The sequence below is a fragment of the Gallus gallus genome, chromosome 5 (assembly GCF_016699485.2).
Source record: "Gallus gallus isolate bGalGal1 chromosome 5, bGalGal1.mat.broiler.GRCg7b, whole genome shotgun sequence".
In the NCBI taxonomy this organism is placed as follows: Eukaryota; Metazoa; Chordata; class Aves; order Galliformes; family Phasianidae; genus Gallus; species Gallus gallus.
In genome coordinates this window covers 47,282,149-47,303,784 of record NC_052536.1, presented here as the reverse complement: position 1 = coordinate 47,303,784, position 21,636 = coordinate 47,282,149, and the positions used below count along the sequence as shown (strand labels likewise).

Sequence of the window (21,636 nt, the reverse complement as noted above, 5' to 3'; positions counted from 1 at the left end):
ATGGGATCCTATATATAAACCCACCAGCCAGGAGTATTCCCGGGGTCTTTTCATCTGTACAGTGGGTACATTTCCCCCTCTGTATTATGCTCCCCATTTTCACTGATCGTTTTCACTATTTTATGCGGTAGGTTTGTAAAGCATCCTCACAATCAACTAGCTAATGTCTGAGGTTCAAAGAAACTAACTGAAAGACACAAAGCTGTTTAGATGCTAAAGGTGGAGTCAATTGAAACAGCTGTATCACAAAGGGCTATTTAAAAGTTAACTCATTCACTATTGATCTTTTGATATTGATTTTCCTGTTTGCTCCTTACTTTTCACACTTCTCTCTTTCTCCGTTTTATAAATTGCCCTTGTAGTTCGGAATTTAACACCAATTAGAAGAAGTTGTTCTGAGATGACAAAAATGTTTATCTTCCATTTTAATAGCCCTTCTGGGCCAAAATCCCTGTGTTGAGAGTTCCATTTTTTTTTTTTTTTTTTTTTTTTTTGCTATGCAGTTCTCTTTCTTTTTCTGCACGAAATAAAAGCACTTCTTATGTGTCTGTAGGCTGAACTTCCAGTAAGACGCAAGCCCTTTTAAGGAATGAGAAATTGGACATTCAGAAGGAAGTTGCCCAAAATGACTATTGACATTTTATACCTAAAAATATAATAGTGCCATTTTGTAATGCACTAGACATTAAACTGACTGTGCATTTGGCTCACTTATGTGACTCTGGCAGTATGGTTCTGGGGTATGATTAAGTCTCATACAAAATGGGCTATTGAACACAAGCTACATCTTCAGCCAAAGGTCGCCTGTGTCCATTAAGAAGCAGGAAGCATCTGTTTGTGTTATGCATGGCTGTAGCCTGCAGCATCCTCCCTTTTTGTAAGTATAGATGCTGGAGAGGACATGTAAGATGCTTTTGGGGAAAGTTAAGTGAAAACAAAATCATAAGTTAATATATTCATATTAACCCAGCTAAGGTGCTTGTTTGTGATAACCTAGTATAACTAATGAGGAAAAACTTAGATGTCTGCAGTGGTGGTCATCAGAGCTACTTTGAATTCACAACACGATAATTCAAATCAGAGTTTGGCTAAAAGTATAGTATTAAGGCATCAGGTTGATATCTCAGTCTTTCAAGGATTCATGCTCTTTGTTCTTGGAATTGTGAGAGGATTGGCTGTAGATAAACAGCACGGCAGTGTAACTTCTCAACAATGCAATTCGCAATTAATCTTTTGGGTTTTCCACTCATGATAAAATAGCGTATTTGACAAAAAGATATTTGTTATTACAAGAATGATAAATAGAAAATTTGCTGTTCTGCCTAAATATGGTCAGCACTGCCCACTATGCTAAAAAACACAAATGAAATAAAAAACACAAAATGTTTCAGCAAACAAACAAGGCATTCCAAACCAGGGCAGTATTTAATCCAGCAAAGAACTTGGCAGTTGGCCTTAGCATAGAAATAATTAGTTACATAAGTATATTACTAATATTAATGCAGTATTAATATATTTCCACATGGGTGTCAACCAGTGCCATTGTAGATCTTTTTCAACAGGTGGAAAATGCTCTCAAGAATATTCACATTGCTAATTAAAATTAGTGCTGGGAATAAGAGGGTCTTGCGAGGTCTGTAGGTGCTCTTGGCATAAAGCTTCTTGCATATCTCTGTAGAGAACTTGCAGTCCCCGTAGTCAAGGAAGAAACAGGATGGGGAAAGCTGTAAAGCACATAGGCAAGTGTGTGGGAGAAGAACACTGCAAGAAGTCATGCTTTTATTTTTTTTCTCTTTGAAGATGGCACTGGAAGAGATAGGCTATTAAAGTCAAGGCAAGAAAACAGGGCCAAGTATGGGATGAGACAGGATTCTGTTACTGAGAAGTAACACTTCTCTATTACTTCTCCTCCTTCAGACACTTATTTTTCCATCCACCTCTTAACAACATTTCATTTTTGTTTCCCCGTCACATTCTTGCCTTTCACCAACAGCGTCTTGAGATTCCCCATTTCCAGATAATGACAGGCTCTATGGCCCCTCAGCTTGGGCTCTTGCACCTAAAACCTTCCTATCCTCTCCTTGACTGAGACGCACTTCAGGTTGGCTGAGCTTTACAAGAGATTGTGGCTGCTTATCTGAGTGGAGAATTGAAGGTTCTTAGGTTGTGAGACTGCAGGCGTCTTGCTAAGTTATAAAACACCGACTTCTGCCACCAGTTGATGCTTACTTTATGAATTGTTGGTGATAGTCCCCATCACCCTCACCAGGAAGTGCTGCAAGACGCTCTCGAGCCCTTTTTTTAGAGAAGGCAGTGTAGAGATGGATGCATTGGGTTAGCTCTGGGGATGAATAGAAGAGTTGTGCTTGTTTTACATCTTCAGCTTGTACTGCCATCAAAACAAAATTAAAATGAAGAGATGTATAAAGTGAAATGGTTCCTTTGCATTTGATGTTTAAAACTAATGACTGTCATAGAACTGGCAGTGGTGATCCCCATTTGGGGATGGGCTCTGTTTAATACTTTGATCTTTTGGGAAGACTGACAGTCACTCTGTGAAATGGAGGTAGCAGCACTTCCTAACACTCCTGGGAGTGCAGGGAGGGCAAAGCTCTCAAAATTGGGAGTGTTAATCTATGGTTGCACTCAGTCATAGTATCTTTGCATACCCAATGATGCATCAGTTATGAATCAGTATAGTCCACACTACAGACACATGGAAAATATTTGGCCTTTCTCTAGGTGACCTGTCAAACCGCATAGAACCATAAATTTTCTTCACTATGAAACACTAAATCTTTCCAGTATTTAATGCCCTTCTCTTTAATGTCAGTCGGTCTTATAAGGAGACTTGTTAAACTAGTGTTCCCAATTACGACACTTTAATTTAATAATAATTCAATTAAAGGTGTGTTTTTTATGGAGCATCTATGCTGCCTTTATTGGTATTATTAGAGTAACTGTCATAATAACAAGGAGTAATTATTTAAATGCTCATTAAACATCGAGTGGTGGAGAAGAAAGTAGCATTGGTAGAAAGACTGTAGGAACCTGATATGTGTCTGTTCCTGAGTGCAATAAAAGGTGTCCTTTCTTTAAAGCTTCCAAGTTTCTACTTTTCCTGAACTTCTAAAGGTGCTGTAAAGCAGCATTAAAATTCCTTACTATTTTTATTGCTGCTGTTGTAACTTCATAAAGGAAACCAGAAACATTATCTAGAAAGTACTGCTAGAGGTAAAGAATGGCAGTAGTTATGTGGACCTGACTTGGTACTCACTGCAGTCCTAGCGGGGGCTATAGATGGGTGATTAAAAGCAGAGAGGAGTTCATTCTCTGTTACAGCTAATGCAATTATTTAGAAATGCTGAGGGGAGACTTTGTAAGGCACTGGATGTCACTGTAACCCAGCAGAAAATAATGAATTCTCAACAGTCGTTATCTTACACTGATTATTGTTTGATGGTATCCAGAATAACTGAGGATATTTTGAGGGAAATTTATCTCCAGGGCAAAGGCACTCAGCATTCAGCTGAGGAAGCCATGTACCAACTGGGCAAGGAAGATCTGTGTCTCACTGAGTGATGCAAGTTAGAATGTAGAGGACTGATAAGCCAGGGAATTCAGACTACCTGGTACAGTGCGATGAATGCCCACAGACTCAGGCTGCTCTTCTAGGCTGAGCAAACCTACCTGTATGCTCCCAGTGCCCTCTGTGAGGGCAGAATTTGTAAGGAATAATGCAAATTTAACTTTGTTTTGTGCTGTTCATGATAAAGAAAAAGAAAAAAAAAACCCTCATTATTACTTTGACATTTTGAATGGAACGTAATCTGTCATGCAGTAATAGAGGAAACACATTTTAATATTTCTGGAAAAGACCATCTTTTGTCATAATACTTAGAAAAGATGAGTGTTCAATAAATTCATTGTTTATAATTATCTACTTAGGTAGATACTAGGGAGATTTTTAATCTACCAGATAAGACCTAATATCTGCCAGTTGAACCCAGCAATTTCAAATGAAATGAGGACAGTATTTTAAACACTGAGGATAGTCAACTATTGCTACAGACTAGGCAGATACACAATAGATTTTTTCTCAGCTGGCATTTCCAAATGAAGCTCGGGGAAGCACATGCTAAAAGATTTGATGTTGTTTAACTGCAGATCACCTGGCTGGATGATACCCGAATGGCCTGTGAGGTGCAAACTAAATCATTTCCTGTGTTTTTGATGTCCGTGTAGGTAGGACACAATATTATGATCTTAAAGTGAAGGAAGAAAGATTTAAGTTAGGCTTTTGAGAAGCCTTCGTGATTTTAAAGAAGAGGAGGAATAATACAGATTTTAAAAGGTTGCAGACTCTTCATGAGGGTGGCCTTTGAAGCGGGGTAATTGAGCATCTCCCATGCATAGAAACACATGCAAAGATATGGACTGCTCTTGGGTCAGGAATTTGACCAGAGTAACCCTTAAGGTTTACCCAGTCTTCTCATTCTTTAATTTTGTAGTCCTTTCCAGCACCAAAATCAAGATTTCTGAACCCATATGCTAGCATCTCAGTAGGATTCAGCCCTAAAGACTGTGAGGTGTTTCACCCCAATGGTAGCATTTGTTTGTATTTAGTGCAGTCTTGAAGCCAACCAGCATAAAGGTAAAAAATTATACTTGATCCCTTGGTCCTTAAAATCAGGCCTTTTTACAGAACCCATATGCAATTCATTGAACAGTATTAATGAAGTCTTGGCTTGTGTTTAACTCTAAGCACATGAATAATTTCATCACCATCCAACAGAGCACTTCAGCCTATGCTTAAGTTTCCCTGATGTTGATTACTCACATGCTTAAAGTCAAGCACATGCTAAAGTGATAAAGACTGCACATGGCAAAGCCTATATAGCTAGTTGTCATAACGCCAGTATTTAGACAGACTTCAGTGCAGGTGGCTAGGGATTAAGATAGCCATATATCAAAAGTAGCCTTATAACAAAGAGTTTTATAGTGTAGGTGAACTGCATTATTAAATATAAGGATCATTCTCGAGCAATACGTGGCTGTTTCTGGGCATGTTTAAAATATTTAGTGAATTTTTGAATATAAAAATGTTCAGAGTGGATCTTCAAAGACTTTTTGACATTGTTCTGTTCTTAAAAGTGAGCATCTACACTGCTCAGGGCAACTTCTAGGCAAGATAACCACGAAGTGATAATATGGAAATGAACATTTTATTTTAGTTTTATTATTTTATTAAAAAGAGAGTCTGGGGAGAGTCTTTGAGGGTTGCAAAAATTTATATATATGTATGTTCTTGTACATATATATGTATACACACACACACATGCAAACAGTCATGGAGCAGTTACAGGTTGGTAGACAGATTGCCTGCAGTCAATTTTGCCATTGAGTAGTGGTCTCCTCAAGATAAGTATTTAGGTACATGAAATCTAAAGAAAAGAAGAAGGGAAGGGAAGACTGTTTTATGGCTTCTAGCTTGTAAATCTTACATCACTAATAGCACTAATTTGCTCTGCTCTGTATGAAAGAAAAGTGAAAAGGAGAGAGTTTTCTTTTCTCACTTGGATTTCATGGAGGTGAAGTTTTGGAGAACAAAACGAAACATCTCAGTTCCATGTAACGCATAGTAGCAAGCATCCAGCCGGCTGCCATTTTGAGGGTAATTTTTTTAATCAGCCATTTCAGTTTTAGATTGGCCTTGATCCTCAGCCTGCTCAGGAATTCTTCTACTTACGTATGTGCCTTTGCTGAAGTAAACGTGTTGCTGTTGCTGTCATCTAATGCACAGCTGCTTTCTTCCTCCTGTCAGCTCTTGAGCTAAGCAGGGAGAATGCATGCACACACACACACACACTTTATTTTTTCAAAGGAAGAAAAAGAAACTAACGAAAGAGAATGCATGCTGTGACTTTAAAAATGAAAGAATCGAACAGCTGTGGGTAATAAATCGATTAATTAGAGTGGATAAAATGAAGGTGAAGGGTGCAGAGCACTCTTTAATTTGAAGATATATGACCTTGTAAGATGCTGCACTTCATTTGCTATTAGATCACACTTCAGAAGGGGTTTTATTAAAATCTATTCTAGGGTGAGCTGAGGTAAAACATATTGTTAAAAAAAGCTTTTGACAGAGTATGTTATATACTTTAGTCTGCTTCAGTGATTTCTGTCACTTTTTATACTACACATGTTGCCGTGCAAGAAAAGTTAAACGTCTAGACATTTTCATCATATTTCTGTAAGAAACAGAAATTTAAATATTTGAAGTAATAATGGGAGCATTTACTGTTGCTTTGGCTGCAGAGCTGACATAAAACTCCCTAACTGCCTGAGTGCTGAGTAGATTTTAAGGGATAATGTATCAGTTCCTTTCAGTGTTTGTACGTGGCTTTCATTAATGTCAATAGCAGTTACAGGCACTTTTTTTTTTTTTTCCCAAGCACAGTACTGCTCCCAAACTTGTTTCTTCTCCAACAGTAGTTGCTAGAGATTAATCAGAGTGTCTGAGTGCATCCTGTGCAGCGCGGTGTGAAGGGCTGGGGTGTGCGGCTGTGTCAGTCAGAAACGCTCGCTGTGCTGGGTAGAGTTTTTCTTGGCTGTGGACAGCTGGATTCTCTGAAATTGGGGTCTGAAAGTGCTATCCGCAGCAATAGCCTTGCAAAATCAATAGAAGCGGGAGGAACTGCACTACATTTATCACATACCTTTGTGTGGAAGTCCCAGTCTGATAGATGCTCGTTCCTTTACGCTTTTATGGATGTTCATTGGGTGATAAGATTAGATAGACTGACAGGCTGATAGGTAGGCAGATAATCCTCTTGCCTCCTTGTCTAGGGTTTTGTAGGTTTTGTTAGCAGCAGCCGTTCCCGCAACAGCCAGAAGAGGGGAATTCAGCCAGCAGCAATCCTTCCTTTCCTTGTGTGCCCCAGATGTAATTTTTTTCTTGGCTGCTATGAGTCATTTCTCTTTACAAAGGTAGTTTTGATGATACGCTTCTGCTCACCTTATAAACTCCTCTATTTTAAAGCTCAAACTTTGATTGTGATACCCAAATGGGCTGCCAGCTGCAGCGAGGAGGCTGGGGTGCTTGGGGCATTACGCAGGCACTGAGGGCAACTGGGTTTGGGTTCAGAACTTGCAGGAAGTTCAGTGCCTTTGAGTGAGGAGGGGTAAAATTCATAAACAAGCAAACAAACAAATAAGCCATCTAACAAGAAATTAATTGTAGATTTTTCAAAGTGGAGTGTTGTTTTTTAGGAAACCTCATCCTTGTTTTAAAAACAGCAAACACCAGATCACGATTTTCAAGTAGACGTGTAGTTATAAAGTTATTGGAATGTTGAAGAGGCATTGAAAAAGGGTTGGGGGAGAGAAAGTGCATTTTGAAGACAGCATATAATTTATATTGTGCCCAGGACTGGAATTTTCTAGCTAGCAAAATTATGACTGTAGCACAGACTTGTCCACACCTGTCCTTTATGTAAAGCTGAATCAAGGTTAAAGGAATGCTTTCCACCTTTGTGCAGTCGTTCAAAGAGCCTAGAAAGGCAAACAGAACAATGTTTTTGGCCCTGGTGAGCATTTCTGCATTGGAAAGCAGGCTTAGGCTCAGAAATTCTTGGGACCCAGTTCAAGCATGGCCCGACATTTGTTACTGTTAATTGCAACTCTGCTGTCAGCTTTGATTACTGGATGTTTCATTTGAGTGGCTTCTTGGTGTTTTGGCAAAGAGAATGTCAAAGTGGTTTATGCAAGGATATGTTTTCCAAGCTCCTGTTGACTCAAATAGGGCTTGAGCTGCTAATACCTACATACTATTTTAAAAATGGAAGCTCTGGCATGTCTGAAGCACGTATACATGAAATTCAGCAGGATCTCAGTGGACTGCTGCCTCGAGTATATAAAATACAAAACGAAAGAGTGGAAATGATACTGAAGCTCCTGCAGGTGCCCCATAAAACCTACCATACTGCATTTTCTTTGATTTTCATACATAGCCATAAATCCCTTGAAACAAATTCCTTTTTTTTGTGGAATAAACACATGAAAGGATTTGGATCCTCATGCGTCATAAAAGGTTTTATTTGCAAGTTGGAGGGTATAAACATATATAGTACCAATGCGTATGTGTGATATTTGTCATACATGTTAACTGAATAAGTGTGGTGAGTAAATGTGCTGTTCAACAATTTATATCAGTCAATACATTGCAATTAAGTCCTTCTTTCAGAAATGCCAAGGAGGAAATGTGTTAGCAAAATAAAGCGCATGCCAACTGTATTTGAATGTTCTCCACTGTATTATTTTTTGAGTGTTCTTTCTGTTTTTTCTTTTATAGGTAAAGATGAGCCTTCAAGCTATATTTGCACAACATGCAAGCAGCCTTTTAATAGCGCTTGGTTCTTGCTTCAGCATGCCCAGAACACACATGGATTCCGCATCTACCTGGAAACAAGCCCTTCCAACAGTTCCCTTACTCCACGCATCACCATCCCTCCTCCTCTGGGACCAGAGACTGTTGCACAGTCCCCGCTGATGAATTTCCTTGGAGACAACAACCCTTTTAATCTTCTGCGGATGACAGGACCCATTTTGCGTGAACATCCTGGCTTTGGTGAGGGTCGGCTCCCAAACACGCCTCCACTATTCAGCCCACCACCTCGTCATCATCTGGATCCACATCGCCTTAGTGCCGAAGAAATGGGGTTAGTTGCCCAGCATCCCAGTGCCTTTGACAGAGTTATGCGTTTAAACCCCATGGCAATTGAGTCCCCAGCGATGGATTTCTCCAGAAGGCTTCGAGAGCTGGCAGGAAACAGTTCCACCCCTCCGCCAGTCTCGCCCAGTCGCACCAACCCTATGCATCGCCTGTTGAATCCTTTCCAGCCGAGTCCTAAATCACCTTTTTTGAGCACCCCACCACTGCCCCCCATGCCCCCAAGCAGCACTACGCCTCCCCAGCCTCAGGCCAAGAGTAAGTCCTGCGAATTCTGTGGGAAAACCTTCAAGTTCCAGAGCAACCTTATCGTCCACCGGCGTAGTCACACAGGAGAAAAGCCCTACAAATGTCAGCTATGTGACCATGCTTGCTCCCAGGCCAGCAAGCTAAAGCGTCACATGAAAACGCATATGCATAAAGCTGGCTCCATGACAGGCAGGTCAGACGATGGACTGTCCACCACGAGTTCTCCTGAGCCAGGCACGAGCGAGCTCACTGGAGAGGGACTGAAATCCAGTGAGACAGACTTCAGGAATGAGAGCGATCCCTCCCTGGGCCATGACAATGAAGAAGAGGAAGAGGAGGAGGAGGAAGAAGAAGAGTTGGAAAATGAGAGCAGGCCAGAGTCAAGCTTTAGTATGGACTCAGAGCTGAGTCGTAACCGAGAAAACGGCTCCAAATCACTGCCAGATGAGAAATCCCTTGTCCTGGGAAAAGTGATAGAGAATGTAAGTCTCGGTGCCATCCAGCAATACAATGACATGCTAGCTGAGAAACAGAAGAGGAGTAGCTTCATGAAAAGGTCTTCTGACCAACGAGACCTGTGTCCCCGAGACCTGTGCCCGAGAGACACAGGTGATGAAGACTCAGTGGTAGGAGAGCTGGACCGCACCGAGGAGGGGACAGTCAATGGAAGAAACTTTGGCCCAGGCGAGCCCTTCCCAAACTTGTTCCCTCGGAAGCCAACACCTATCACAAGCCCCAGCTTAAATAACTCATCTAAACGAATAAAAGTTGAGAAAGATTTGGACTTGCCACCAGCAACAATAATACCTTCCGAAAATGTTTACTCCCAGTGGCTGGTAGGGTACGCGGCATCAAGGCACTTCATGAAGGATCCGTTTCTAGGATTCACAGACTCCCGACAATCTCCCTTCGCCACCTCTTCCGAGCATTCGTCGGAGAATGGGAGCCTGCGTTTCTCCACCCCGCCGGGGGACATGCTGGATGGGGGGCTCTCAGGGCGCAGCGGCACGGCCTCCGGAGGCAGCACCCCCCACATCAGCGGCCCAGGCCCTGGGCGACCCAGCTCGAAGGAAGGGCGCAGGAGCGATACATGTGAGTACTGTGGCAAGGTCTTTAAGAACTGCAGCAATTTGACGGTGCACCGTCGGAGCCACACTGGAGAGCGGCCTTACAAATGCGAGCTCTGCAACTATGCATGTGCCCAGAGCAGTAAGCTGACGCGTCACATGAAAACGCATGGCCAGATAGGGAAGGAGGTCTACCGCTGCGACATTTGCCAGATGCCCTTCAGTGTTTACAGCACCCTGGAGAAACACATGAAAAAGTGGCATGGAGAACATTTGCTGACAAATGACGTCAAAATTGAGCAGGCAGAAAGAAGCTAAGGCCCCCCTCCCCTCCCCCGCTAGGTTAAATTTCAGGGGTCTAGGTAACATTTTATTTGTACAGTTTTAACTATTGCCAACTGAGAAAAGATGACCTAACTTGCCTCCGTAAACATTACTTAGCATAACCATGGTAGGTGCCAGACTTTGGCACTTAAATATAACCTGTGTCTACAAAGTTCTATTAAACCCGAGGGTTGATTAAGGCAGTAAAAATTGTGGAGCCTTTTAACTGTGCAATAATTTCTGTATTTATTGGGTTTTTGTAATTTTTTGGCATGTGCAGGTACTTTTTTTTATTCTTTCTGTTTAAATTTCTTTTAAATTTTGTTGGGTATCCCTTTTTAATTTTACCCAGTTGTAGCCTGAGATTACTTGCATTGTAGGGGAGAAACATATCTTTTTAAATTATAATTTTTGGGCCGCTGCTTTGTTGAAATTTAAGCTAAGCATGTGTAATTTCTTGTGAAGAAGCCAGCATTTTAACAGATCTTTCTTTCTTTCACCCCTCCTCCCCCTTCTTTTTCCTTTCCTCTTTTTAAATAACCCTGAAGATTAGGGAAAACAAAATTGTACAGCGGATAACAATCTTTAAAATTAGCACTTTCTTTTGGAATTGGATGGAATATGTAGCACTGACAATGTCGCTTATGATAGAGGCCTTTTCTAGATGGATTTCAACATTAAATTCACATCAACTAAAAAGTCATAGGTGCAAAAGGCAGCTACATTCAAAAGACAGTAACATTCTTAATTGTGCATTATTACTGGATAGTTTCTTCTTGCTATTAAAGCTATGGCAACAGAATAGTGCCACATTGTCACTTTTGGAGGTCTTTCCCTCCCTCTTCCCTTCCTGCCACTCTTCCCAGAGACAATAAAAGTACATCTCAAGTATTGTAACCTTCTTTACAAACCTCAGAGGAGCCAATTTTTTCATTTTAAACCTCATAAACACAAAGCTGAGTCTAAGATGTCTGTGCGTGCCTCTCCTTTAGTCCAAATTTGCTGTAGTTAAAAGAATTTCTAGAGGATGGGCAAGTGGCAATTTCTCAATGAAAAGACTTGACTCATAGTCTTTTGGTTTATGAATGGAAATATCAGAACTATCTTATATGATGTACAATAGTGCTATGCTATTATAAGGAAGGAAAAAATAAATTCTAGTCCATCTACTTGTCTTGGCAAGATTCTGCTCCTACTGAAGTCGGTTAGAATTTTCCCATTAACTTAATTAGGAACGGAAATTAATTGTATTTTGAAAAAAGCATTACAACAGAAAAAAAGTAAAGAACAGAAAAACGCACCTGCTCTACTTTCAAATTTCCAATTTTTTTCAAAGCTCATTATGCCTAATATTAACAAACAGTGGACAATTATGGTTAGAGATTTTAATTATGTTGACCCGCACTTTAAAGCTTTTGTTTGTGGTTAAGACAAAAATGGCTTCTCAACAAGAAATTACGTCATATTCTTCTATTTGGCCCAAAGGTGGGTTAAACTGTAAGGGAACAGCTGAGATTAAGTGTCAGTGTTGCTAAGCATGGCATTCACAATACTGGCACTATAAAGAAAAATAAATAAAAATAATTTATTGGACAGTTTTTCTACTGCCATTCAATTTGACGTGAGTGCCTTGAAAACTGATCTTCCTATTTGAGTCTCTTGAGACAAATGCAAAATGTTTTTGTGAAATGAAAAGACTTTAAAAAAAAAAAAGTAAAACAAGAAAAGTACATTCTTTAGAAAAAAAAGAGCCACATTTACTTAAAAAAAAAAATTACTGGTTGAAGATAGCGGACATGAAAATGCCATAAGACCCAATCAAATGAAGATGTATACCCAGCACAACTTCGGACATCCATTAGCTGAATTATTCTCAGCTTTTTTTTTTTTTTCAGGACAACGCTGCTTAGGAAATGGAATGGAAATGATTTACTGCTGAATTAAAACTCAAATGACACAAATTACAAGTTGTTATCATTGAATGAGAAAAAACAATTCAGGAACAACGGCTAATTTTTTTTAAAAGTTAAATTTAGTGCACTCTGTCTTAAAATACGTTTACAGTATTGAATACATACAAGGGTAAAAAAAAAATTGTGTGTATGTGTGTTTGAGCAATCTTTTTTTTTTCAAAGTTTGCTTAATAGGTTATTAAAAAAAAATGCCATAATGGCCATGTGTATATTGTTTTCTTTTGGTGACGGGGTTTTAGTATATATTATATATATTAAAATTTCTTGATTACTGTAAAAGTGGACCAGTATTTGTAATAATGGAGAATGCCTGGGCATTTTACAAAACCAGAAAGAAAAAAAAAAAAAAAAAAAAAAAAACCTTTTCTTTTTTCCTTGAAAATGTTGCAGTAAAATTTAAATGGTGGGTCTATAAATTTGTTCTTGTCACTGTAACTGTAAAGTCTTGAGTTTTAGTAAATTTTTTTCTGCCTTGGGTGTTGAATTTTTATTTCCAAAATGTATAGAATCTTGTATTCGGGGATTAAAAGGTGATTGCTACACCAAGTAGAAAAAGTATGTAGAAAAAAGTGCTTAATATTGTTATTGCTTTGCAGAAAAAAAAATCACGTTTCTGACCTGTACCTATTTTTCTCTTTTTTTCTTCCCCCATCCCCATTCCCTTCCCCTTCTGGAATGGATATTGATATTGGTTGATTCATATGATGTAGGCACTTGCTGTATTTTTACTGAAGCTTGTAATTTTTTAACTGTACGCTTGTCCTTTTAAAGGGATTTAATGTACCTTTTTGTTAGTGAATTTGGAAATAAAAATAAAAACAAACAAACAGGCTGCCATAATATATTTTTTTAATTTGGCAGGATAAAATATTTCAAAAATAATAAAAAAAAAATTTGTATGTGAAGTCCTTATTGTACAGGAAAAAAAAAAAAAGGGGGGTTGTTAGACGACCTTTGAGTAAAAGAAACAAAACAGAATAATTAAGTGCTTTTTTTTTTTTAATTTTTTTTTGTTGTTGTTGTTGTCGTTGTTCAGAAATAATTTTAGTTGTATATATATATATTTTTTTTGTCAGAAATGGCCTACAAAAATGTGCTGTTCCCACAGGGCTCTAAATATCTTCAAAGTTGCCTGGCCCCCTTGCATCAAGGTTTTACCAGGTATGGTTGAACCAGGCTGGATGATTATTACCTATTTGTGAGAAGTGAAATTCAGTTTCTGTAAAGGTGTCTGAGGTGACATCCCACAGCTTCCCCACAGGTTCGAGAGAGAGAGAGAGATTTTTTTTCCCCCCTTCCAAACAAGAAGATGTCCAACACATCTTCCCTCTCCCAGCCACCCCACTCACTGCTCCCTGCCCGACTGCCCTCCGGAAGAAAGGCGTTTTAATAGCAAAAAGCGTGGTGCATCCACTTTGACACAGGTAAAATGATCTGCTGTCGGTACAGTTGTAACTGGGTTGACGTAAAATTGGTCCAGGCACAGCCCTTCTCTTCCCTGTCAGAACAGGACCTACTCCGTGTACAGGTCTTGCCAGTCCATGTTATTAGCTGCTTTGCTGCTGTTCACTCCGAATTGTACATTCCATAAATTTCTGAATGTTTGAGGGACTGGGATGAAATTCTGTGCCTTTTGATGTCTCTTTGCTGTTCTTTCTCTCTCTCTCTCACGCTCTCTCCCTGTTGGGTCAAAGGGAAGACAGGTGACAGAAGAGGCACTGATGCTCTAGTGAAGGGGAGAAGGAGAAAGTGTTCATCGCCCTTGGAGGAAATGACGGTAAAAGTAAAGCAAACAAAACAAATTTCCATGCCAAATTCTTCTGCAGCTTTCATCGGTGCAGAACGGCTGGAGCAATTGGAGAGGCATGGGTGTGACAGCAGGGAGAATTTGGTCCAGCTACCAAACAGATATGTCTTCCTGGCTTGAGCAACGTACCCTCAAGACTTCTGGACAAATTTTGGATCTCAAGCTGATAAAAATCAGGAATTATTCATCACTCTTACTGCTGGATTACACCAGCACAGCTGAGGCTGGAATCTGATCCCTTAAAGGCACATTTTCACTTTTTGGTGAAAATTCAGATCTCTGACGTTTGTATAAAACCAGAGACGTTGCAGAGCTCAGCAGAATCCCCTGGATATACATCAATGTAATGCAGATCAGAAGTTCGCAGTCCATAATTCAATGTTTTCAGTCCACGGTTCTTTGCTTTAAGAAAGAATTCACCTTTTATTTTAGTGTAAGCTGCTAAGGAGCTCCGGTCTCTATTTTATTTTATCCAGGATAACCAACACCAGCAGTTGTCTAGTCTTGTGACTTAGATCACTGAAGCTAACAGTAAGTCACCCCAAAAGCACAAGGGTTGTGTTTCTGCAGACTGTAGTGATAATGAAATGGCCCTCCTTTTCTTCTTGCTTAGGAGAACTGTAGTTTACTAGGCCATAAGCACAATATTAGCATAGAGGTAAAATAGCTAGAATGCTGCCGTAGTTCTCTTCACAATTTAACTAGTTTTTATTATTATTATTTAAAGGTGGAATTTATTACTTTCATTGTGTCTAGTCCTGATGCCTTTGAAGTCTGGAACAAATCTCCACGTGACTCCCTTGGCAACAGGACAGGCTTGAGAACCTGGTTTGAGGAAGAAAAATAGTGATTCTTTAAGGAAAGGGTCAAAAAATCAGCATTTCATCCCAGTCCTATGTAATAGACAGTCCAAGGTTTTGTTTATCACAGGCAAACTCATTTTTATGGTGCTCTTTGTATTTTAGAACTGCAAAGCAAAGTAACGTTGATTTAAGTTGTTTGCATTTGTACCGGCAAGGCAAAATATTTTTATTACCTTTTTCTATTACTTATTGTATGAGCTTTTGTTGTTTACTTGGAGGTTTTGTCTTTTACTACAAGTTTGGAACTATTTATTATTGCTTGGTATTTGTGCTCTGTTTAAAAAACAAGAGCACTTTTTTTTTTATTATGGATAAAATGTTGAGATGGCTGGAGGTCATTTCAATATGGCTTAGTGAAATATTTATTGTTCCTTTTATTCTCTGTACAAGATTTTTGGCCTCTTTTTTTTTTTTTTTTTTTTTTCTCCCTTATTGTCACAATGTTGAGTTCAGCATGTGTCTACCATTTCATTTGTACGCTCGTTCAAAACAACGTTTGTTCCAGTTTCAAGTTATAAAAATAAATTGGACATTTGACTTGATCTCCAAATCTTGTCTTTCCTGTTTTTTTGAAATTGGGGGGTGGGAAGAGGAAAAAAGGAGCAGAAGGATGTGAGGAATTGGAGCTTCAGTAAGGATGATAGAACTTGTGCAGTGTTTTCTGTCAGTTCTCATGGGAGTCCATCAGGAGAGAAGTCATGTTTGGGGAGGACATGTAAGCACCTGTGTGATGCTAAGCATGTGCTCAAGTTCTACTTACCTCCCTTGGGTTCAAATATAATGTAAAGCAGTTTCACGGGTAGAGGTCTTGAGAAAAGACTGTAGACTAATCCTTTGAGTAGTCAAATTTCTCATATAAAATTACATGTGGGGCAATTACCACAGTTTTCTGAAGCCCTTGAGAAGAACTTTGCTCTCTTGTTTCCATCCCTGTAAAGTTAATGGTGTGCTTACCAGTGCTCTTATGCCCCTAACATTGGTTAATGTGTTTAGCTTCTTTGACAGCAACGTAAACCGGGATGACATGTACTGAATTAACCAGGAGCTGGATTTGGGCCACACACTGTGTGTCATTATGTGAGCAGCACCAAAATATAACTTCAGCTTCCCATCTGCTCCTCCTCCTCCTCAGCTAGGGACAAAGGCAAGCACATTCACAGGCAGCATTGTGCGCAGTCTGCAGTTTGAGGCTAAGAGCTGACAGCTTCAGGCAGTTTGCTGTCCCGATACTCTTTATCAAGCCAACCTGATAGCAAATGCATGGGAATCCTAAATGAGAGAATTGTATTCAAACCATTACTGGAAAGCTCAGGAAAGATGTGCCGGAGACCAGATTCTGATTTCCTGGAGGCCTTGGTCCAACAAACCATGTAACAAGCTTGTGATTCAAAGCAGGTGGGTAATTGAAACTCATTTCAAAGGAACTGTTCCTGGACTTTAAAGTATTTGGCTCAACTCAGAAGTCAGGAGGGGAAGCTCAGTGGTTTGGGCTACAGAGAAGCTCCTACAGATGGTCCCTTCCTGATCTCGGGCTCCCTGAATCTACAGTCTAAATTTAGGTATGTGCGTAAGTGCTTTGCTGGATCAAGGTTTCAGAACAGTATAAAAGCTACAGGCTTTGCAAGTTGTACTCGTGAAAATCCAGTGCAGATGAGATCAGAACCTGACTCTGACAATTACACTGTGTTTAGTTCACAGTGTAGTAGTCTGAATGCCGCACTTTTTTTGAATGTATTCTGCAGTGGTCTGTAGAGGTTGTTACAGATTACTTCTAAATTTTGTGCAGTTTGCCTTTGCAAGGGGTGTTTTCAACACCCCATAAACAGGACTTTAAGGGAGTTTTACACAGCTCTGTTGTTGCATTAGCTCTGAAGGCACTGCAGGCTTCAGAGATGTGGGCCTGAAGTTGTACAATGCAGCAGCTCCTGCTGCTCAGTCTGGCCATGGCTATGCAGGTTTGGGAGCATGAGAGAGCTTTCTGTCCATCCACTGCCTCTGCAAGGGCAGATGGTGTCTGCCCAGCAAGGAGAAGCATGGGCAGCCTGGATGTGATAATGCCTTAAGTCATTGCTGTTGGATCTGGTAGAGCTTGTCTGTCAGAGCCCTTATAACACACACATTGTGCAGGAGGGAAAAAGCAGGATTAGGAACTATTGACAGAGGAAATGTAAGAAATGACACAAACAAGGCTGCAAACAAATCTGAAGGAGTCTTGCAGCATCCTTGAGTTGGATGATCCTGTTTCATGCATGCTTGGGTAACCCAAGAAAAACTCTATTATAACCAGTAAAGGCAAAAGGTTTAGAAAAACCTTTGTGAAATCTGAAATCAATTCAGTGGAGTTCAAACTTTGTTACGGAATGAGAGGTACTTTGAGTCAGCATTATATAATCACTATGATAAAGAAATGTGTTATAGCGCTGATTTGATTTTTCAAGGGCCTTATTCTTTGTACTATTTCTCCACCATGTTATTTCTTTGGGTTCAATAGATTTCCTCCTTATTTACAGAAGCACACCTGAGACTGAATCTGGATGTGTTGATTTACATGTAAAACTTCACATAAATTACAAGAACATATAACAGGATAGCAGTAGACATTAAACTCTAACTTCGTAGTTGAGATGATTCCACCTGAAAGTGAAATTGAAGAGTTACATTTACCCTATCAAAGCACTGAAAGACACCATGTGATCCATCTGTCCAATTAGAACAGCTTGAAAACCGACTACTCAAAATGAAAGGCTTGTGAACAGACCAATAATTATACACCAGAATCATTCAGGAAATAATTCTGAATAATGAATATATTTGAGAAAATTGTGATCTATTTGCAGACAACTTGTAAGCAAAAAAGAGGCAACATTTGCCTAATAGTTGATTTGCTCTGAATTATTCTCCTAGCTCAGCTAAATGCTGACCTTTAGTTACTCAGTGACAACATGGATTTCACTGTCTGACAGATGACAGACTGCTCTCCAGTAAGGCATCACACGTGTTGGAGGTGTTCTCTCCTTTTCACTACCAATGAAAGATCAGTCTTTTCAGGATATTTCCTAAACATGGTCTCATGCAGAATGGAATAAAACATAGTTTTCTGCCTACCCATTAAAAAAAAAAAATAAAAAAATCATTGGAGTGTAAAAAAGATTCTTCATCCAGTTTTGTCACTGTCTGTTCCCCCATGGATTTAATCATGGAATATAACAATATGGTATTACATTTATTGAAAACGGACACATGCCTTGGGGCTTGGTTGGACCGTAGTTTGAGGATGAAGCTAGTTCCAAAAAATATGGTTCTAATTCTTTTACTTCCCATACTAATAAGAGGCCCACTGCAGACAATGTACTGATTTACAGATTCCTTTTACTACACAAAAGTTGGATATTGGTTTTATTTGTTTATTAATCTGTCAGGACACCTGTGAAATACCTCCTCTCCAGCTGAAGACCTCATACATACTTTCTTATAGAGCTGGCAAATGCCAGTGCAAATTAAAAGTCATAGGCATAATCACAGAAAAGAACAAACCCAATTAACATGTGAAGGAGAACAATAGTGTTTTACAGGTTTCTTTCATCTATAAGCTAGCAAGGAATTAGAATAATAATAAAAAATGCATGTTGTTCTTCAGAAACGCATAAAGAATGGATGTCCAGTGACAAACAAGTTACATGAATGTGTGTAGAAACTCTGTGTACATAACTTTAAATTCAAATTTCACGTGAAACTAGAAAGGTAGAGTACAATATTAATTTCATTTGAATTGCTCCTAATTAGTGCAGAAATATAACTGAGGAGATTTAAGCCCACAGCACTCTGCCCTCAAGACTGCCAGTTATTTTAGTAAAGTTGATTTAAAATTATTATTACTGCAGTGATAAATGAAGGCACCTGTGTTCCCTTCAGAAGTCACAACTGGAGTAGCCATGCATGTGACCAATATCCATTTGACATTCTAGTAGGCTGTATTAAAATCCCAAAGGTGCTGATGATTTTTACTAGAAAGCAACGGAGCAGAATACAGTGAGAAGCCAGACCAATCTGTGGCACATTAAGCTTCCACATTACTAAAGTACACCTGCTAGGCATATTGATAATTCTTTTCCTCATTATGTTTACCAACCTATGTGAGAAGATGGATATAACTACCCATATGTTGGGGTCATGTGAGTCTTCACCTCATATGGGTCATGCGGCATGGATCTTCCCATTGCTGTGAGATGTGGAGAGAAAAAAGAAACAAAGGTAAATCACAAAAATCTAAGTAGATATGGAAAAACTTAGAACAGGCACTCCGTGATCTGTGAGTGGGAAGAATATCTGGAGTGAAGAAGAAGGCCAAAGGAGGAATATCTTTATCTCATGTATTCCCAATGTGAACCATCAGCAAAACCAGGGAAAATTGATATTAATAGTAATAGCAGTTTCTATTCAGGATGTGGCTGCAGTAATCTAATAAGAAACCAGGCATTTATCACAGAATACTTGGAATTTTTAGCACTGATGTAATGCAATGTACGAGTTTCACTGAGAAAAGCACCATTGCTGCTAAATACCCACAATGACTGACAGAACATAATGATACAATTACAGAATTAGAAGATGAGAGGGGAGGAGATGTTAAGAGAGATAAACAAGAGAGAAAATCATGTTTCACCTGGTAATAATGTTCAGATGAAAGAAATTTGTTGGAGAACCATTGGTAAATCAAGCCAGTTAGACATTTCAAAATACCTAAGTGAAATGGGAGTTTAAATCCCATTTTGGAGGTAACTCGAGTTGTAAAGCCCACAGATTTTTAACAAGCTTTGCATTTCCAAATACCTTTGAAAATAAAGTGATGGTCCGATTTTATTTTATAAAAAATTCCTATCTTAGACATCAGTCTGCCCATATTTTTAATGTCTGAACATTTTTGAATGTAGAAAAATTGGAATGCCAGCCTCATTCTCTCTCTGTGACTTGGACTTATCTTCTCTGTAGAGAAACATAAATTCTTAATCCCCATTTTTCAGGTGTAGAAACCCATTGTAGTACTTAACAGGTAGCAAGAACTGGGGGCAGTGACTGAATGATTTCAGTAGATATGAAAAGCACCAGAGTCATTTCCAGATCAATACAGCTCATAAGTGTTTCAGTACTCCTATGGAGAAACTCTCAGAATGACATCCTGGTAGGAACCTCCCTATGTGCAGAAGGTTCCAATTCAGATCCATAATTTGTCTCATTGCAACAACTCCTGAAGTAGTCATTTAAAAAACCCAAACTACCAGTGACTAAGTTTCCTTCCTTCCTTTCTCCAGACCATAACAGACCATTGTCAGGTATAAATCAGTATTGCTCTGTTGTGCCAGAGCAAGTAGGCTTATTTATAATGGCTGATTATCTAAACTAATTATGAGAGAGTCACGTTATACTTTATATTAACCATCTCAAATTGGTAAGTTGTTGTAATCTCTGATACATTTTTTTAAAAAAATACTTATTTAAGGATTTCAGATTTTTTAAAGCAAGAACTGTTTTGAATGAAATTACATCGATTGCTTTGTGATGCTGAGTGTGACTTCTCCAGTAAGTTGATTCTGAAGAAGTGTACTGGGAGGGAGTAGCTCTTCGTAAATCAGGTTGACTGTGTATGTCAGTAGGAACTTCTGTGATGTATGTGAATGATCAGCCAGCAGAATTAAGTAGCTTTTTTTGTCACTCCAGTCTGGCATAATCTCTCAAGTAATTTTTTGCAGAGGTACGTACATGTCCTGATATGCAAAATCTTTGGCCACCGAGTTCAAATGATTTTCTGCACTCAGAGACACTTGCTTTTGTTAACTGTGTAAGCAGATGTACAAGACTGGACTTTGCTTTCTGCCTCAACTGCTATGTGAACTAATTTGTACACGTAATTGTGCCTCAAGGGAAGTTTTCTTGGTTCCTTTGAAACAGTCCTGGCCCAGAGGACTGAAGTTCTGCTTCTGCAGTTCTCCCACACAACAGCTGCTTAAAGAGCTTAGGCAAAAATAAATTCAGATCCTCTGAGCACAAAGGACACAAGTGCAACCCACATACCTGCAAGTGTAGTGTGACTTGCCTCTGTATTTTCCAGCCTCACATTACATTTCCATTCGTTTGACTTCCTGTGTGCTCTTCACTTTCTGTTCAGGCTATCTTCCCAATCCCATGTCTTGCCAAAGACCTCAGACACAGAGGATCTGCTGATGTGTGTTGTGGGTGTGGATTTCAGACAGGGAGAAAAGAAGATGCTTCTTTTCCTTTGAGTAAAGCTATATGCACAATGTTTCACCTACCGGTAAAACATGATGGGAACACTTTATTTCATTGAGAAGTAATGAGCAGAGGGAAGGAAATGATCAGAATTATAGAGTGAATGTTTGATGAGGAAGTAGTGAAACTATTTGAATTGTTTATCCATTAAAAAAAGAAGCAAACAAAAAAACTCACAACAAAACCAAAAGAAACCAAGCAAGCAAACAAGCAAACAACAACAACAACAACAAAACAAACCCCAAGAACAACAGAAGAAGGAGCCAAAGTGAAGGACGGAAGTGACTGTTAAGGCAAAAACATGCTGTAAACATGTTCTCCCTCTCCATGGTTTTAC

The 21,636-nt window shown here is 39.3% G+C and overlaps 1 protein-coding gene across 7 annotated transcripts in view; it reads left to right on the top strand.

Moving 5' to 3' along the window:
• The window catches only part of BCL11B (BAF chromatin remodeling complex subunit BCL11B), a 95,405-nt gene extending 79,841 nt beyond the window's left edge, over window positions 1–15,564 (top strand). For all 7 annotated transcript variants that reach the window (XM_040702046.2, XM_040702043.2, XM_040702044.2 and 4 more), the window contains one exon: window positions 8,354–15,564. In XM_040702046.2, the coding sequence (XP_040557980.1) occupies window positions 8,354–10,365 (2,012 nt within the window). In that variant the 3' untranslated portion in view covers window positions 10,366–15,564. The remainder of the gene's footprint in view (window positions 1–8,353) is intronic.
• The last annotated feature ends 6,072 nt before the right edge of the window (window positions 15,565–21,636 follow it).